Source organism: Andrographis paniculata, unplaced genomic scaffold, assembly GCF_009805555.1.
Source record: "Andrographis paniculata isolate CXL003 unplaced genomic scaffold, ASM980555v1 Contig62END, whole genome shotgun sequence".
NCBI lineage: Eukaryota > Viridiplantae > Streptophyta > Magnoliopsida > Lamiales > Acanthaceae > Andrographis > Andrographis paniculata.
The window spans coordinates 7,242,916-7,262,028 of record NW_026137598.1 but is presented as its reverse complement, the minus strand read 5'-3'; the positions used below and the strand labels follow the sequence as shown (position 1 = coordinate 7,262,028).

General features: G+C 36.4%; 3 protein-coding genes across 4 annotated transcripts; 1 reads left to right on the top strand and 2 right to left on the bottom strand.

The window, feature by feature from the left end:
• Positions 1-168: 168 nt before the first annotated feature.
• Positions 169-12,114, bottom strand: LOC127261388 (MAP3K epsilon protein kinase 1-like). Of its 2 annotated transcripts, XM_051289726.1 has the most exons (24): positions 11,799-12,114; positions 11,565-11,699; positions 11,371-11,391; positions 11,011-11,084; positions 10,814-10,904; positions 10,643-10,726; positions 10,271-10,372; positions 9,439-9,570; positions 9,010-9,081; positions 8,463-8,566; positions 7,722-7,806; positions 7,177-7,578; positions 5,347-5,661; positions 5,223-5,264; positions 4,592-4,771; positions 4,398-4,481; positions 3,742-3,833; positions 3,580-3,663; positions 2,404-3,224; positions 1,827-2,215; positions 1,609-1,743; positions 915-1,321; positions 685-799; positions 169-533 (listed from the first exon to the last, which is right to left on the bottom strand). In XM_051289726.1, exons 1-24 carry the CDS (start codon positions 11,856-11,858, stop codon positions 357-359), a joined length of 4,203 nt encoding a protein of 1,400 aa, XP_051145683.1. In that variant the 5' UTR covers positions 11,859-12,114; the 3' UTR covers positions 169-356. The 2 variants fall into 2 exon arrangements, with proteins under 2 accessions (XP_051145683.1, XP_051145684.1); XM_051289727.1 differs by lacking the exons at positions 10,814-10,904; positions 11,011-11,084; positions 11,371-11,391; positions 11,565-11,699; positions 11,799-12,114 and having other exon boundaries at positions 10,271-10,385.
• A 1,204-nt stretch (positions 12,115-13,318) lies between these two features.
• LOC127260908 (large ribosomal RNA subunit accumulation protein YCED homolog 2, chloroplastic) lies at positions 13,319-15,494 on the bottom strand. Its single transcript, XM_051288957.1, has 7 exons — positions 15,301-15,494; positions 15,046-15,219; positions 14,882-14,971; positions 14,460-14,558; positions 13,860-13,940; positions 13,599-13,644; positions 13,319-13,506 (listed from the first exon to the last, which is right to left on the bottom strand). The coding sequence occupies exons 1-7, from the start codon at positions 15,463-15,465 to the stop codon at positions 13,415-13,417; spliced, it is 747 nt and encodes a 248-aa protein (XP_051144914.1). The 5' UTR covers positions 15,466-15,494; the 3' UTR covers positions 13,319-13,414.
• A 160-nt stretch (positions 15,495-15,654) lies between these two features.
• Positions 15,655-18,946, top strand: LOC127260909 (uncharacterized). Its single transcript, XM_051288958.1, has 5 exons — positions 15,655-16,082; positions 17,800-17,934; positions 18,034-18,090; positions 18,404-18,538; positions 18,610-18,946. The coding sequence occupies exons 1-5, from the start codon at positions 15,801-15,803 to the stop codon at positions 18,673-18,675; spliced, it is 675 nt and encodes a 224-aa protein (XP_051144915.1). The 5' UTR covers positions 15,655-15,800; the 3' UTR covers positions 18,676-18,946.
• The last annotated feature ends 167 nt before the right edge of the window (positions 18,947-19,113 follow it).

The following is a 19,113-nucleotide window of genomic DNA, read 5'->3' as shown; positions in this document are numbered from 1 at the left end:
AGCAGCAGCAAGTTCACCTTTTGGGAGAAATGAATTTTGGCAAGTAGATAACTCTGAATGTTGTTGAGGAAGTAATTGCAAGAGGATAATGGAAGTTGGAACCATCATTAGATCAAAATTCTCAGTTGGCACCAATATTCTTTACTGGCTTACTGCTATATATAGTCAGGTCACAAACAACATAACACTATATATGTCAAAGACAAGAGAAGCATAAGCAGGAAGTAAGTCAAAGAGAAGTCAATATACATAAATATGTATATAATGGCGGTATGAACATCAATCAAACTCACAAAACCTTAAAAACAGAAACTTGGACATGTACAAAGACACGTTGACACAGAAAGACTTCTTCTTCACAAGACAGTGTTGATATGAAGTGCTTTCAGAAGTGAAGTAGCCATTTGTTTCACCAAAACTTGGCCGCCAGAACTCTGCCCGTCCCTTCTCTCCTCGATCAAATTTTGAAGCTTCTGAGGCAGATTATTCTCCACAATCAGCTGCTTTGGATGAGGGTGGTGCTCATACACGGCCTGCAATTTCAGACGGAATTACAACAGAAAACCAATTCTAAACTGAAGTTTCGATAGATAATGCATATGCCAATACTGGTATGAAGAAATTAATGCAATGGTATAGGGATGCAAGTTATTCGCAAGGTGTAGAAAAGAATTAGCGATATACCTTTATCAATTTAAGCAGATTCAAACGAGCTATTGCGTCTGGATGATCAAGTCTCAAGATAAGGAGCGGTGTCAAACCATTTACTGCCAGAGTAGTGTTTATTCGAGATGATTTCCTGCAATTTCAGTTGCACATCACATGGTAAGTGAAACCAAAGTCCAGATAGACGTTTTGATTTAACACAGTCGATGCAGTACACGTATAGAGTATGTGAGAACATATCGACTTACGTGATAATTTTCAAGAAAGGTTCCAATATGTGCAAGAAGTGCTGCTCTGGACAGCACCGGAAGAATGCTACCAGCTTTTGCACAGCATCCTTTCTGAGCAAAGCTTGTTCGACTTTCCTGGTTTCATTGTCATGGGCTAAGCATGCTGCAAGTGAATCTAGTGCAGTCACAGACCACAGGTCATCCACAAGAAGGTTCAGATATACATCAAGTCCTCCATGAGCACGCAATTGCTCCCTCGAATTACGTGATGCATGGGCCATATCACATAGAAGCGGCAACGCATACTGATTTAAAGGAGAATCCGACACTATAAAATGCATTAAATGGGGAATGATCCCATTTTCTGCTGCTTGTTCTTGTCTTCTCTTGTTAATCTTGCAGAGGTTGAATAGTGCATTGAGAACCTGCAGCAAAGGAAACTAATTAGACAATGTCGAAAGGTGGGGTAAGGTATAAGAACTCAGTTTCTCAATAGCCAAATATCCCTTAAATATATAAATGGAAAAACAATGATATATAGATGCAATTTGGTCAAAAGAGAGCCTTGAAGTTTGTTTATCGAGATTATTAAGAGACCAAATAATAACTAGTTGAGCTGAATGCCTACCAGACAGCCTAATAAGCATAATTATTTCTACCCAGAAGACAAAATACTGGGAAAGACATCAATAGAAAAGGTTTGATGTTATACCTCATTATGGATCTGTGACACAAGTGCACCTTCTTTGAGATCAAGGTTTGGGATCAAATATTTGATTGCATCAGCTCGCTGAAGATGCTCTAAGCAATGCGGATCCGTTGACAGATGATTTATGCACCTCAACAACTACAAGAAACAAAATAACAGGGAAGTAATTTATATTTTTCTCGATATGTTAGATGAAGTTAAAAACAGAATATCTTCTGTACCTTTAGAAGTATTGGAGGCTCTATTTTATTGAACATCTGGAATAGGCGACTAAGCAAACTTTGGCTACACATGTAAGATTTCACAGCTGTATCAGCGGCAGCAAACTCAAGTAAAAGGTCTGCTACCTTTTCCAAATATTCTCGTGCAACATCAACATTCCAAGGTGATACCATATGAGAAAGAAATCCTGACGATGCTGCACTCCCTGGTCTGGCATTTAAAACTCCTGAACCAGACAGCACACCAGATGCTTTCTGTGATGCCAGTCCAGAGGTGGCAGCAGTTCCGCCATTCGTTGGATGAGGCCCTAACTTCTTACTAGCTGCTTGTGGTGAACTTCTCGGCCCTAAATCCAGGTTAGAGTTTTCCTTTCCTCGTCCTGAAACCTCTGTACAGATAAAATGAATGTTTTAGCATCATGTGATAAATAGACAGTTTGACCATAAGTTTTTTAGTAGCAAAACTAACACCAAAAGGTATAGTGATAATTGACGAGGAGAAGGCAAACTGGCATTTCAATGATCACAAGAATCAAAGCTGAGAAAACTAAATCATGTTTAGAAAAAGTTTAATTACCTGCAAATTCAGCCATTAAAAAGTCGAGCCCATTAGCTTTCTTTTCACTAGCTGCCTGCAAAAGAGGCAATATGCTTTCATGTTTCTCCACCCCTGTAAGGTGCCGTACATACTCCAGCTGACCAGAGAAATGGCGTGAAGGGGGTTCTTTATCCAGTAAACTTAACAGTGGTCGAACTTGCTCGTGTTGGATACCACTCTGAGCAGATGATCCATTTGTTGTCGAATCCACTGACTTTGAAGCCCTGTCTGTGGACATTCTACCTGTCGCAGTAACATTTCTCTGCTGCTTTATGTCAACTTCCGGTCTAGGAGGTTCATTCTTCCACCGATCTACAGTTTCCTGGTCTCTAGAGATCGTTGGGTAATCTTTTATAACTGGACTGGATCCTTTGTCCAAATAAGCAAGATCTACCCCTCTTGAAGTACCCGGAGCCTGCACTGTAGCAAAACTTGATTCAAGTGAATGTGATACTGATGCACGCTCTTGCAGTCCAGGTTGCGATGATATATGGTCTCCTTGCTTAAATTTAAGGTGATCAGGCAAGTCACTCCCGTATAGCGCAGTGTCCATTTGCACAGAAGGACTGGTAGTCTCCAGAGGGCCTGATCTTGGCCTTCCAGCTATACCATCAGGAGGGAGCCCACCACTGGATCCTATTGAAGCTAGACGAGTTGCCTCATTTAAACTATAAAGAGTGTTGATAAGTCTATATAATATTCCACTCTTGGCAGCTATACGACAAAAATCATTTCTAGAGGTAGATTTCTGAAGCTTGAACACCTGCCACATGCCATCAATAGCCATATGAACCATTTCCCTGGAATAAAAGGCAATGAGAACAATTAGTTGGTAAATCCAATAAACAAAATTGGAATCCAATGGGTTCATACAAACGATTGTATGGGCTCAAGAAAGTTTAAATAAAAAGATGCAACCATTAGGACTACAAGTCCTTGTTCAGCATGAAACAACTTGAAAATTTTGCTCAGCTTCTTTAATCTAGCTATTGTGAACATTCTGACTATAACGAAAAGGTCTTCTTTGCTCCCTAAAAAAAATTCTATCTGAAGAGGCCTAGAAAACTAACTTTGGCACAAGAGACCTTCTAATTGGCAAAGATTGAACGGCATATAAAAATAAACTGCAATGAATACTTTGACAAAAGTCCTGACCTGTACTTTGCATAATCAGCCTCCAGAAAGCCAACCAATATGGGTATACCACGACAAGCAATAAACATCTGCAATGTCAAGGAGCTGCAGGGAAAATAATTTTATCAGAATCCAAACAAAATGACTAATACCAAAATAGCAGTTCTGAAGCTGGAAACTAACCTTGATTGACAAAGTTGCTGAAAAAAATGCGCTGCTTCTAAACGGACCTCCCGGGGACGCTCATGCAGAGCAAAGCTCATCACAATAGGAATCTAAGGACAAGTACAGTTAAGAATAGTAAATGATACCCCCAAAAAACAAGAAGCCTTATAGCACATTTGATTTTCTTGTATAGCGATTAACATAGGATAGTATCACTACAGGATTAAAATGATGTCATATATCACATACTTCTTAACCTAAATAGTCAAGGCAGTGGATCCAGAGCATAAAGTAAATACAAGTGAAAAAAAAAAATTAACATCAACAATATTCATAAATAAAAAAATAGTCTCGACTTTTTTTTACCCCGCACACACGCACACACCCACCCCCACCCACCCAGGATCGAACTTGAGATGCAGTCCCCAAGGGGGGGGTGGGGGGTGCCTCCCGCTTAATCTACAAGGACTTGGCACTTTACTAAAAAAGACTGCAGGAACATGTTCATAAGATATGCGACAACCTTCCATAATACGCCAGCTCATTCAAACATTCCTCATTTAGTAATTATTCGTCAATTTTTCACATCATGTTAGATTGCCTTCTCAATTTAATAAATGTTACTACTTCTAAATTGGACATTTTCAACTAGTCAAATTTAAGAATATCTTTACCAGGCCAACCAAGCAGGCATTCTCCAGAAATTCAGTATTATCTTTAATTACTTGGTTCAGAACTTGAAGCACAGAGCATATAACCTGGATTTTGGGGGAAAAAATAAAGCAACACATGGCAGTGAGAATACAATAACTTGGTGCATATAAAACCAGACAAGGCATTTCATTGAGCATCTTGCAAGGTTACATACACGCGTTCGAGGAACCTCAAGTAACTCCATTAGAGGAAGAAAACCATATTGTGTAACAAAAATAATTTTCTGCTCAGGTCGCTGATGAAAGAAGGTAGTCAGTTTCTGACAAGAAGAAACTATAACGTCTTCAGGTTCATCTGGTCTCAGTGATGACACTAATTTGCTAAATTCAACAGCCTGTTGCACAGAAAGATAAGGAAGTTCAAAAAGTGGATCCACAGTTTTGGGTTAAAAAAAAACACAATCATTGTAGAAGTAGGATAAAGATAAATTAGTAGAACCATTATAGATTCGAGAGAATAAATTAAAGCCCGTCATAAAGCAACAATCAAGCTCTGAGATAATCATGGATGCATAATGCCTTAGTGGGTTCACGAAGTACAAAATACTTAATGTTGAGTTGGATGGCAGCCAAAACAAAGACAATAAGACAGCACAGAGAAATTATAAGTTGTTTTTCCTTACCCTGCAGAAGATCATGACATGCCAAAATTCTTTAATTGCCTGAATTGTCCACACAATAAACATTTTCTATTTCTAAATGTGGCAAAGTATTTAATATTGTTTAAAGAAAATTTCCAGTTACATTTTACCTTCTGAAATAGGTGTAGAAACTGACATAAAGTACCTGAAGGTGAAGATTTTCTGCGGGCAGTTTCTCTTCAAATCCCTGATACATAAGCATGGAATAAAACAATGAGTATAGGCATTCAAGTGAGAATGCAATAAATCAATTTCTAAGTATAAAATACCAGAGTTTTTATATCAATAGCTTCTTCCTTTAAAACTCCCATCACTAGACGAAGTATGTCACCGCCATTTGCCTGTGAAGATTCATTCTCCATTTGCTTTTGTGCAATTTTTGCCCTCAGCGTTGTAGCCAGATCATTCTTTCCGTCATCAGAGACTGCATGGCCTTGAAATGCATGTGAAGAGGATGAAGAAGTAGAGGCTTCAGTCACCTTATGCTCGAAGGGATGAAATAAGTCATCCAAAGAAGCATCACCAGGAGGATCACTGAATCTACTAAGCTCATTTTCTTCGGTACTGAATGATTCCTTCACAGCCTAGACGGTTGGAACAATAAAATGTTAATAAACACTACGCTATATATGATGCTACTAAATCATAAATGGAACAAAAAAAACGAAAAAAACGTCCAATCTATATGACAATTATTGAGAAGTAGCCAATAGTTTTTCTATTTAAGATCGTGAGAGTCCTTGGAAACTTTGCATAGTAGAAGAAACTAACGTTTGACCACAATTGGTAGCAAAACTAATGTTTAAGCAAGACATGTTAGCGGCGTTAAATTACTTTGAAGATGAGATTTGGAAAGAAAATATTATGTAATAGGAGATGTTAGATTACTATCAAAGGAAGGAGCTCTTGATAGAGACATAATAAGACACAGAGGGACTAAGATGATTGGGACCATGAAACTAATCGGACAAAGGAGCTGAGATAGGGGCCGTGCCCGAAAGATCTGAACAAACTGTAATTGCTGAAGCTACAGCCAAACTGGAATTACTTCAAAGATGAGATAACGGGATTAGTTGCAGCGTTACTAAAATCAATAACATCTTTAAGTGAATTATATAAAGAACCAATGTATAAAGATAAGCATACATGAGAAGCACACCACTGCTTAATTATTTGGAAGACTCACTCCAGTCTTGCACTATTCATCTTCTTCCTCTCTCAAAACCATCTAATAGAAAATGTCCATTTAAAATACTACATTAAAAATATTTCTCATTCAAAATATAGTTACATCTCATCAAACCTTATTTCATTTCACACTTTTACTATTCCCGAACCCCAAATCCCCATCCAAACAAGTCCTAAGACATTCAAAAGCAGCATCTGATTTCAATCAGCAAACTACAACATGGTCTCATTAATGCCTGTCCTTGAGAAAGCAGAGCCATACAAGAATTGGAATAATTTGGCAAACCCTCTTTATAGCTTAAATTCTTCTCAAAGCAGAACATACACCTACACCCAAGTATAATACTCCCTCCGTCCCGAATATTTTGTCCGTTTTACTGTAGACACGGGAATTTAGAAGTGATATAATTAGTAAATAATTAAAAATATATTAGTGAAAATAATTATCGTATCGTATATTAAGATTAAGATAATTGATTAGTATAATTAAAATTAAAAAAAAATTATAAATTAAATTTTTTATAAAAAGATTAAAGTGTATAATTCTTTTCAAAAAAAGAAAGTGACAAAATAAGTGGGACGGACGGAAATGAAAAGGTGGACATGAGATGTGGGACGGACGGAAATGAAAAGGTGGACATGAGATGTGGGACGGAGGAAGTAACATTTTTTCAAAAAAAAAAGAAAACAAAAATAGTAAATCACATATTTTTTCAGAAGAAGGAAGAAGAAATAAATTTGCACCAATAATTGGCTTCCCCAAGATAAGAGTTTAACACTGGTATCCTAAAAACTATTAACAGCTAGTAATTTAATCAACTTTCAAGAAAAGCATTATCTACCATTTTATTTGTATCAGAAAATACATATATATAATAAATAAATGCAATAAACGCAACAATCCAAAGTACCTTCCTTGGGCTAGGATTCTGATTCTTTTTACCAGAGTCAACTTGGCCATGCTGAATAGCAACTGAACTTTCCTTTTTGTCAATTATTCTAGCAACAACATTTTGCTTTGTGGGATCTGCAGGCTCCAAATCACCATTAGCCATCACTACATCATGCAGATTCATGTAGGATGTTTTGCGTTCAGCCAAATCAGAAACTGATGCCTCGTGAGTATCTTCTGGTTCAGACGCACTAGAATGCATGGGTGATTTTTCATGAATTGCTAATGTCAGAACTTGATCTGAGACCACATCTTCGTCAAGGTTATCTGTCCTTTCTTCAGTAAGATTAGATGTAGAATTATCATCCTCAGAGGACTTGCTGATGCCTGACACCTCAGATGGCAATGTTTTTTTACTTTCCTAAAAAACAGAAAACACATGTAAGATAGAAATATTAGACAAAACAACACTTACAATTGTAGTAAAAACACTAGAAGGGAAAGCAGGTGTTGAGTCACAGCATTACAACGTATTATGTACATGAAGATCTCAAAAATGATTACTTTGTTAGCAGAAGAGTTTTCCCCATCATGCTCTTGTTCACCAGTGCGCAGTTCCCCATCCCGAGATCCAGTTTCTTCAATATTTCTGCAAAATTGCAGCATTTTTTTGCTCAATATTGCTTCATCACGATGCTCATTAGTATAGAGCTCAGATAGTAGCATTGGAGAGAATAAGAAAAAATAAAATAAAAAAGGAGAAGCAGCACTTCACAAGAGCAAGCAAGACTATCATGCTGCTATCAGATCAGGCACACAAGTAAACCTTTCAGAGTATATTGTAGGACACAACCATCCCAATGTCATTTCACAGCAAATCCTTCAATGTACTAAAAACTTCTAGGGTGTGTTTGTTTGAGGTTTGGGTTCTAAAATAGTATAATTTTGAATGAGTAGTTGTTGGATGTGATATAAATAGGTGTGATGTGATATTTTGAATGTAAAATTGATTTTTAGTATAATATACAAAATGAAATATAGGGGTTTGATTTGATGTTTTTAGAGGGTAAAAAGTCAGGATAGAACCAAAAAAAACAAGAAAGAAAACCAGCCCTAGTTTATCTGGAATAATACATCATGAGGTTTCAGGCAGAGTCAATTACCATGATTGGGGCAAGAAATAGCATTATTATGTGATGAAAACACTGTCGCACCCAAAGAACAGAGAAAATACCATTCACAACAAAGCAAATTAATAGATTAGGGAGGGATTTGGTAGAAAATGGTGTGTTCCAAATGCTAGACCTTAATGTTCCAGTATGTCGAAGAGAATTCTGCAATACACGCCTTGAGTTTTGAATCCAAGGGTGTGAAAGTAATGTCCTTGCATCAGGCCTCTGCCTGGCATCCTGAAATCCCAAACTAAATGTCAGATGGGATCAGTTTTTTCAAACACATGTAAGTAAAGAACTTCCACGGTTTCATAGGTTGTGTATTATGGCAGTATAGCATCAGCAAGATCATCTCAAATTTAAATTGGTTAGAGTTAGCACAGGTCCGCTTGAGAGAATAGCCAAAAAGAAAATCACTCCAAAATTTTCATAAAAAAACAGTAAGCAAATTCTAATACTTTCTCACTAATCAAATCTGGGAACCAAACACACTTATCAGCATTTTTCATAAAGTAATTAGGATATCTTTTTAGCTATACTTAACTTACAACATGAATTCTAATTTAGCACCATTTTTTGAGAAAAAAAACACAAAAAAGAAACAAATTTTGTCAATTTTAGGAGCCAAAATGAAACGAGACAAGTAAAGAATATTAATCACAGCAAGCTTTCAAGATGACCTTCTTAAAGCACTGACGCAAGAAATCAGTTATAGCTGGAGATAGGCCATCAGGAATTGGAGGGTGCTCATCCTGGATAAAGAAAAAATTGAAGGGTTAACTTCAAAGAACCAACAGTAACATAGCGGCTACAACAGGTTCAATAAGCTTGTTTTATTTGTCTCAATATCTTATGCCAATATTGGAATATATCCTTAGATTTGCTCCTAGTCAATCTCTGTAATCAGCTGTCAAAACTAAATAAATGAAAATTTTCCATGCAACAACCAAATTCTTTTCCGGCTACCGATGGGCAGGGTAAAATTTTATAAGTAATAAATGAAAAACTGGCACGATGTCATACACAAAAGATCATTACCATTCCATGAAAATTATGTTCAACAATAACAAAGAGGATGAGGACTATGACAACGCAGACCTGACTTTTACCTGTACAATTCTAAATAGGGCAGGCATGGGCTGCAGATCATAGTAAGGCGGAATACATGTGAGGAGTTCAATCACAGTGCAGCCAACACTCCAAATGTCCGATGCAGCACAAACCCCTGACATTTCAATAACCTGCAATCAGACAACAATGCTGAGTATATACTCCACCATGCTGCCATTCCATGGTAAACTTGATAAAATAAACAAATTGCTATTTCTTGATAAAATTGAAGCAAAGATGCAAAAGAAACAAGTAAATTGGTGTCAGAATCCAATGAATAGTCATGCAACCAAAACACCCTATCAAGTGGAGAATAGAATAAATATGGGGTAAATTGAGCAGAGCTCCCATTATAAAGCAAGGATGAAGAAGAAACAAGTAAATTGATATCAGAATCCCATGGTTAGTTGTGCAACCAAAACAACCCTATCAAATAGAGAAGCATAAACACATATAATCTTTCTCAAGGAACAGGAACATAGGAAACCCCCACTTTATTCCCTATTTTAAGCTTTTAACCTTTTTACTATACATACTGTTCTCGAATTTCCTAGTCTTAAATAGGAATAAATTTTTTATAAAGTAACGTCTTAAACAGTTTTATGTTGTTTCTCTCCGTGTCCAACATCCTAACTTTGCCAGCCAGAGTGTTGTGCCAACTCAAGAGAATAACTTCAAAAGTTGGTTCCAACTTATCAACCAAAGGTGGAAAATAATAATTAATACAAACTTGAATTAATGTTTTAACAATAAACATTACAACATATACATAAATTCAATTTGAAATGATAGATCAAGTCACCCTCAAAACTTGGGAAAGAATAGATATACCTCGGGGGCCATCCAATAAGGTGTTCCAACGACAGAATGGGTATTAACATCTGCTTCATTAAGTTTTGTCGCAACTCCGAAATCTGCGAGCTTGACAAGACCCTGAAAGTATATGCTAGTAAAATAGATGACGGATTTGGTAAATTAATACATATATGCCTGATTCATGATGTGTGTGGATATATATAGCATATGAATCAAGTCAAGCAATTTGGGGAGGGAAAATAAAGGCACAGCACATCAGGACATTTAAATAAAAAGTCGACTAAAGGTCACATCATATTATCATCAAGAAACAAACAAAATCCACAATAAAATGACGGCAAAAATACGTCACAAAGAAAAGCAGTATCCCGACAAACTTAAACGCACCTCTTTTGTTGTCAATATGTTTGCTCCCTTGATGTCTCGATGAATTACACCTTGTTCGTGCAGATATACAAGACCTTCCAATACCTGATTATAGAATAATGCTAGAATTTGAAACCAAATCAAATTAATTAAGAATCAGCCAGCACATGAAATTCGAGATCAGCGTAAAACCTGGGCTATATAAACAGCGACCAGTGACTCCGGGAAAGGTCCAAATTTATTCGGCTTAATAATGTTCGCAAGAGATCCATTCTCCACGTACCTTGAGAAAATAAACAAAATTAATAGAGATTCTGACAAAGGATTCTTAATTGTCTTAAAGTTATGGTATTTTAGTATGTTGAGGAGTAGTTAGAATCTCAACTTACTCGAGTATAATGTGAAGATGAGATCTTGTCTTCAATGACCCAAGATATTTTACAATGTTTTTATGATTTAAATTCTGCAAGCAAATGGTCACGCAACAACAAGATTAGACTATGAAACAAAGTCATAGCTGTGCAAGTTTTTTTATTTTTTATTTTTTTGTTTTTTTGAAAATTAGCTGCTTTCGAGACCAAATAGAATGTTGCCCACCTAAAATTAAATATAACCTAGCAAATTATGAATGAACATGAGGGGAGTGGTATAGCAGGTAACATATTAGCATGGTTCATAAGGTTGGATTCAAGCACCCCACAATAAATCATATAAATGTAACGAGTACAAGCAGTAAACATGAGATTTACCCTTAGCAAATCTATTTCTTGCTGTCAAATTTGGATCAGCCCGGCCGAATGGAGTTGTGCCGTGGGAGAAATGAGCAACAATAAACGGGTGAGAAGTCATGGAAATCATAAGCAAACAATAAGAAAAAAAGTTGCCCAGAAAGTCTCCAATAAGATAGAACCAAATCGAGTTATTCCGAAGCAAATTGCCATACCATAATAATATTAAGATCCTCCTGAGCAATGTTCTCGAGAGACACTTGCTTAATTGCAACAAAATCACCGTTCTCCAAGTCCAAACCCTTGTAAACTCTTCCATAAGCCCCTTTCCCAATTTCATCCCCAAGCATCTGCAATAAAACAATGACTCCTCAAAAAGTTCATCAAGCTCACAAAACAATTCCATAAACAACGCTTCATCTAGAGCACAAACATAGGACAATGCCTACATATTTGTTGTCAAGGGTTTTTGATTTGTGGAAGGCGGAAGACGTCATTTGCCGAGCCATCCCCTTCACTTCCGACGACAGCGAACCCTAACTCAAGAGCAATTTCAACTCCATTCAATTTCGTACATTATCGCATACATACATGTATGTATCTCTCTATACAAGCTTTCCGAAGTGAATCAACAGATAGTTCACAAAGCTCGCCGACGGAGGAGAAGATCGGGATTGCAGCCTCTTCCTTCCTTCTCCAATTCTACTCTCAGTCAATAAGCGCTGTAATTTTGAGCTCTGATACTTATACGAGACAAGTTAATGCAATTATGCAATATTTTCTGTCTTTAGAAAGTGTAGAAGAAAAGGGTAAACATGTCCAGTCAGGAGCATGCTGTGGCCAGCCTGGCCTCCATTTTATTTCCTATTTAATTAATTATTATAAATATCTACCGTAAATATATCAGATTTTCATTTTACACTTCTATTTTTTATTTTTTCGTATTTTTCGGGATTAATATACCGTGAAAGTATTGTTAGTATTAATATATTTTGTGTGTTTGTTTTGTATATATATAATATCTTTTATAAATCAGGTGAAAATGAAAGTATTAACAAACATAAGTATATATATATATATATATTTTTATGTTGAATATTGACAGGATAATATGCATATATATTGATAATTATATCCTATAAAATATTGAGAAATAAATTCTTTATTTTATGTTATTTTATTTTACTTATTTTATTATATTTAATTTTTATTATAGTATTCTTTTAATATTATATGTAATATATATATATTATATTGTAATAAAATTTTAATGTAATAATATTATTTTATTCAAAAATTAATAGATGCAAATGTAAAATAAAAGACACAAAAATAAACTTAAATATGATCAAATGTATGCGTAAAAATTATTACTGAAAATATATATATAAGCTGATTTTAGTTATAATTATTTTCAATATTTTTTATTAGTTAATTAAATTTTACCACACAATGTCATTACAACAAAACGACAAATAATACCACAACAATAATAAGATCAAGATCAAGAATCGTCCCAATATAAATAGCTTTTATTATAACATATTGTATCATTTTATTATCTTAATAGATAAAAGCTAAATACGATAATATTTTATACCAATCAAAAAAATATAATAGTTTGCTCTAGAGTTATCGATTATAAAATTTTACAGAAAAAGTTCTAAATGATGAAACTATTCAAAAGAAAAAAAATCTTATCTAATAGTAAGAAACAATTAAATATAAAAATTATTCAATCTATACCTATATTTTTTTTTTTCATTGTTTTCTTTGTGCACCTTTCCCTCGACTGACTTTCATTATCAGTCTTAGAACGTATTCAATGACTGGAGGGAATTTATGCTTTTTAACAGTTAGATTACTACCTATGAACTTCAACAAGTTTACTAGAAGCTCTAAACAAATGAACAAGTTTTAATATATTTATAATAAGTTTTATAAATAATATGCATCGCAATATAAAGTGTAGTATAAACAAATTTAAAAATATCTATATAATCAATAGTAAAATTTACATAAAATATATACGGTATATTTATATGATTTCTAATGCAACAGTGCATTAAACACTTGTGAAGTCATGTCTAGTCTTCTTTAACTCCAAGAGTTTCGACCACCTTCTATCGATGGAGGCAATATTTTTGGCGCCGACATCTGAAAAACACAACTCAAATTTTGAGGGTCGACAAAGTTTATTTTCTTGTATGTGTAGTATACTAGCAAGTGGATTTATTAGTGTTTCTTACATAGCAATTTAGGTTTGGATTTCTCACATGATTCTGAGCAATATTCCTGCATAGCCACAAACAACATTAACAAATCAAGAATGTGCCAATTTCCATACACATATATAATTCATTGTATACATACTTTTTTAAAAAAATTAATGATATTCATTAATAGTATTTTTATTTAAGAGAATTACCTGCAAAATATCACATCAAATGTTTCAAAAGCTTCTATCAAAATGGATAAGTTTCTAGGATGGTTTGAATACAGAATATTACCCTAACAGAGGTGGCCAGGCGCACTGTGTCTTGTATTAACGAATCAAGATCGGCTTCATATCCTGGCCTTACATAAATAACCTACATGCAATGTTAATAAACACAATATGAACTTTTTTTTTTTTTTTTAATTATTATAAAGTTCTATTAAGAGTGTGTTCGTTTGATGGATTTGGATTAAATTCCACTATTCATCCAAAATTTTCCCCCTAAAAACATCAAATCAAACACCTATTTTTCATTTTTTATATTATACTAAAAATCAATTTTACATTCAAAACATCACATCATTACCTATTTATATCACATCATACAACTATTCAAATTCAAAATTTTTACTATTCAAATCCCAACTCAAAATTCAAACCCCCAAACAAACACACCCTAAAGAAATCTTGAATTGAATTCGTGACACAACATATTTGCATCGTGCTTAATTTTGATTAGAAGTTTAGTGATAGTACTATGCTCATTATTATATAAACATGTGTTGAAATGTATTGTTTTCTATGAGCAAAATTTCTCAGAAGCATGTCGGCTAAAATATAAAAGACCCTCAAAGACGATGTAGATATCGAAGAGAGGGAGTTGGAGACATACCGAAGGATCATCGCCGCCGATTTCAGGAAGATGATGAGAGGAGTCTGATCTAGCTTGTCTTGTTGAGGGAAGAATCCATACTCGGAATGTAGTATTGATCTAAAATATCCAGTGGATGGTTGAACACATTCATGTATATATATAGACAACTGTTACTATATTGAATTTAAAATCGAATACAAAGAATAGAGACAAACAACTCATGAATTGTTTTATCGTAATACAAATGCAACACAAAATATGGATAAAAATATTACTATCTCCACGCCACCGGACCATCTCTTATGGGATTAAAAACATATGTTGTTTGTATGTTTCATGTGTTGAATGGGACAAATCTGATTTGCCCCCCATTTAGCACTGTAACCATTATGTATATACATATATGTATGTATGTATTGAAAGCATTGGATTATATGCACCTCTCTTAGAAAGGGGGTGCAGCAATTGCAGCATTTTCTAGTGAAGCATGTTGTGATCTTCCCGTCCACAGACAGCCCTAATCCGGCATGCTGCAACCAGTTGATGGAGGGAACGTTAATGGAGAACACGCACAAATATGTGTGTGTGTGTATGTGTAATTGACCTTGTGGATGCAGAGGGTGATGCAAACATCAGTGTCCTTATGAGCATCATCAGGGAGGTCATGGAGCTGCAACTCCTGGAGAGAAAATGTGTAGTCACACGTCCAGTTATCATGCCATCTCCCATCCGACGGCGATATCTTAATCAACCGTGGCTTGCTCTTCTTCTTCCACACCTGCTTCCCAACAAACGCGCGTATCACCTCGCTTAAACAAAATCGAAGCAATGGAGGTTGTTTTGTGTGTGTGTGTATTACCATCGGATGTTCGTTTCTCTTACAATTAACAGCTGCAGATCTGATAAGCGGATTTCGCGGGCATCTGTTGGTGCTGATGTTTCCACCCGACGACGATGATGGAATCCAGTGCATTGCTCCACCAGCCATCCCTCTTCGATCTAAGCTCCGTACACGCAAAGACATAGGCAGAGATATTCTGTTCTCCCTACGGATGGTTATATACAACCTTATCTCCAGGAGACTCGTTGGCACCAAACTGGACAATCAATTCTGATATTTTTCATGGAGTAAAAAGCTTAGATTAACTGCAGTTATACGCTGGAAGGTAAAATAATTTACCGTATATATATACATACGTTTTTTGCTTTTTGGACTGTTTTTTGAGGTCGTGGTTTCTCCCGTCAAGCTTCACGTTTCTTTGTGTGGTTGATTCTTCATCTGCTTCGGCTGCTGCCGTGTAACATTTTCAAACTGGGCAGCTCCGTTAAGCGGCGTCGTTTTGAATCCAACTTGAGGAGATGACGAGTATTCTGACCAGTCGCCCATGGTTGCCTGCTGTAAGAGAGAGTTTCAATTTTCTCCGCAACGGAGCTGATTGCAGATTCCTCTGTTTTGGTTGTTCGAATCAGGACGCCCACGTGCGAGCCACTGCCGGCGGCGGTCTCAAGCGGCGTCGAAGTAGGCATTCCCCGGTCGTTTTCGCCGGTAAATTGGAGGATGGAGCTGAAGAAGACGATGGCGACTCCGAGGCTGAGCATGATGCCGAGCGGGAAGATTCTGAAGAAAGCGGGAGTAGCTCTGTGAGTTGAATTTCTCTAACTTTCTACTCATTCCTTTCTCCTGTCGCATGTCTTCTGAGATTAATTTAGATTGGGGGTGACATGAATTTGGCAGCCATGGATTCTACAGAGTGTCTAATGTGCTGCACAAATAGATATCAGTCTATGCAGAATGAAAACCCTAGTAAAATGGCTAGGCTCAATCTACACGGCAATTGATCACACATGTTAGGAAATAAGAACTGGCCATGGTGTTAGGCATACACTGAACAGCCAAGGAATGATCACGAAACATGTATAGACTAAAGTAGAAATCCATAAATGTGTTGCCAATGCTTGATCATGCAAAAGATTAGGTTCCATCTTGTGCTTTAAACAGTTACAGCTTCATTCTGCCACAAATAAGATGCATATGAGCTCTATTAGTTGGTAAGTTTAGATACTATGGAGGGGCGATGCCATGACAGAGGGATGTTGAGTGCTTGATCTTAATGTTTGGTTGGTTTTATCTGTTGTGGCTGTTGTGGTTTAGAAAGTAGAAGTCGATGGAAGATGGCTGGCCTATCCTTGTAGCGATGTTATCGAGGATTTGTGTAAAAGCATGTTATGCATCTAGTCGTGTAACTTAGTTAATGCCAAAGCCGACAGGTGGTTGCTCGGTTATTCATAGAGTATGAAACATGATTAGTTCAAGCATACTTCATTTTTGGGCATCGCCAGTGTTGATGCAATTTTTCAACAATAAAAATTAAAATCCAAAAAATAAAGAAATATCTTCGAATTTGATAGATGAGTGCCCGAGATTAGGAATCTCTAAACACCGTACCGTAGAATACATAAATAAAAATAGGAAAATATAAAATAAAGACTGAAAAATAAAGTGGTGATCCCCAAAAGCAATTCTCGTGAATTTGATGTCAATTGAAGATCCCTCCTCTATATAGTACGGAATCTTTAAATAACTCTTTGAAGATACGGTTCGAACCGCTATCCGGTCGGTTACCATAACCGCTGTTAACTCCCCAAAAAGTTCTCTTCTATCGACACGTATGAGAACCGTCCTATCACGTCCGACCTTTGAAAACTGCTCGCCAGCCGAAACTACCCTCCACTATCAGAAACTGTTTTTTACCCGACACGCAGGATAGCTACTTTTACTGCCTGACCTTTGAACTTGGTCCGACTTCAATGTCCGATCTTCTTACGCCCGACCATTGGAATTTGTCCCGACTAGGTCCGACTTCACTATCCGAACTATTTAGTCCCGACCAGGTCCAATCTCATCATCCGTCCGACTTTCTTACATCTGACCCTTGGACTTTGTCCTGACTAGGTCCGACTTTAACATCCGAACTATTTGGTCCCGATCAGGTCCAATCTCATCATCCGTCCGACCTTGGAGATTTACCCGACCAGGTTTGATCTTAACATCTGACTCTAAGTTCATCCGACCCGATTACTGCAATCCTACCTGGACTTTCAAAAGCCCATTAGACGTTTCGAATAACCTAATCTTGGCAGGCCCATTCCCTAAAAACCTATCCATCATTTTTAGTGCTCAACAACCAGTTTTCTCGCAGTAGTTGCAAGGAGTGATGGATGCGACGAGCTGGCACAGACACTTATGTTGCCTTTCACACTATCACATGAAATTGAGACACAATTTCGTAGTGTATGGTGATTAGAAAATGTTCTACATGTTACCGTGGAGAAAGCATACTGATCCATGGTATTGCAGATTAACAGTGATATCCTCAGGGCAAACCTCGAAAGAATTGTCGGGTCAGATGACTCCAGCTTCAGTGGAATTGATCTTGCCACTCTTATAAGGAATAAATATGGGAGGTCATACGACGTCCAGTTGATCAAGAAGGTACATCACTTACATGCTTTTTATTTTGGCCCTTATGGTTCTTTTATTCAAGCTCCAGCTGAATAGGTTGAGAAATTAGTTTTCTATCCGGCAATGCAGGAATTCATGGGCAGAAATCTCCTAGCTTTGAATGTCATGTGGAAGTACATGGAACAGGTGAGATTTCTTCTCTAGCCAGCTGCTGTTCGATTTGGTGGTTACTGCTTAGAGCTCTATTTTCCTATAATGTACATCTTAAAAAGTTCCAAGTATGTGAAAAGGGGCAATTCTAAAATTCCATATATATGAGAAAAATTACAGAGAATCAACCAATATGTATATGTACTTAAAAAACTAGCCGTAAGTTCCTTATGTCTTAGAATGGTATCCATTTTGTCCAACCGTTTCTTGATTGATTCTCTACGAGTGATAGAATCCTCCTCAAATCTGCTGTCTCAATCTCAATCTTCTGTTGCTTGCATTGGCTTAGAGATCATTCCCGCTGACCGAAGAAGAGTACATATTGAGACTTGACGGTGTAGCCAACACTTTAAAATGTTGGGGAGCTGTCTCGCATGTCCGGAACAGTCTTCAGAAGTTGAAAGAACGACCTCGGATAGGAAAGGTATACATACATTAATCTTAATCTTATCGAAATGCCAATGGTTATACGTAGTAACTCTGTGTTTCCTGCAGGCCGTGAGCATCTTTATCGACATGGATGAGTCGGGAGGCCGGGCAAAGGAATGGATATACAAGTAGACACAAAATCAACCAAAAGAAATGCCTCCAATGGACACACTTGGACACAAGATTACATCTCCTATGCATCGCAACTGTGGACTTCTAGCTCAACCTATTCACTCTAGTCACTTACAGTTACAGGCGTAATGTAATGTAAAAAAATTATGAAAGACTCTTGCTTCTTGTATAGCTGCAGTGTTAAATAGTTCACACTGCCGGAGAGGATGCTGGGTTGATGCAATTGTATTTTTTAGTAAATTTGATAATAAACATATTTTGACAGGCAAAATTATAATATACTAATAAATGAACTTTTTTCTAAAAGCATTTTGGACATAATTTTGTTTAAACTGTATGATCTATTTTGAATATTGGATCTATGTTTTTATGTTCAGTTTATTAAATTTTGATTTCCTTAAATTCTTCTATTATTTCGCAACATAAAATTTATATTTA

What these genes read in the sequence shown, in the direction of transcription:
- LOC127261388 (XM_051289726.1), bottom strand. Translation starts at nt 11,858, where the DNA reads ATGGCTCGGCAAATGACGTCTTCCGCCTTCCACAAATCAAAAACCCTT. An exon ending in TGCGTCAGTGCTTTAAGAAG is followed by an intron (nt 8,567 to 9,009) that starts GTCATCTTGAAA and finishes TTGGGATTTCAG; the next exon opens with GATGCCAGGCAGAGGCCTGA. An exon ending in CAGCAACTTTGTCAATCAAG is followed by an intron (nt 3,664 to 3,741) that starts GTTAGTTTCCAG and finishes TTTTCCCTGCAG; the next exon opens with CTCCTTGACATTGCAGATGT.
- LOC127260908 (XM_051288957.1), bottom strand. Translation starts at nt 15,465, where the DNA reads ATGTCTTTGCGTGTACGGAGCTTAGATCGAAGAGGGATGGCTGGTGGA. An exon ending in TCGGCGGCGATGATCCTTCG is followed by an intron (nt 13,941 to 14,459) that starts GTATGTCTCCAA and finishes CATTGCATGTAG; the next exon opens with GTTATTTATGTAAGGCCAGG. An exon ending in ATCCAAACCTAAATTGCTAT is followed by an intron (nt 13,507 to 13,598) that starts GTAAGAAACACT and finishes TGTGTTTTTCAG; the next exon opens with ATGTCGGCGCCAAAAATATT.
- LOC127260909 (XM_051288958.1), top strand. Translation starts at nt 15,801, where the DNA reads ATGACGAGTATTCTGACCAGTCGCCCATGGTTGCCTGCTGTAAGAGAG. An exon ending in AAGAAAGCGGGAGTAGCTCT is followed by an intron (nt 16,083 to 17,799) that starts GTGAGTTGAATT and finishes ATGGTATTGCAG; the next exon opens with ATTAACAGTGATATCCTCAG. An exon ending in TGTGGAAGTACATGGAACAG is followed by an intron (nt 18,091 to 18,403) that starts GTGAGATTTCTT and finishes GCATTGGCTTAG; the next exon opens with AGATCATTCCCGCTGACCGA.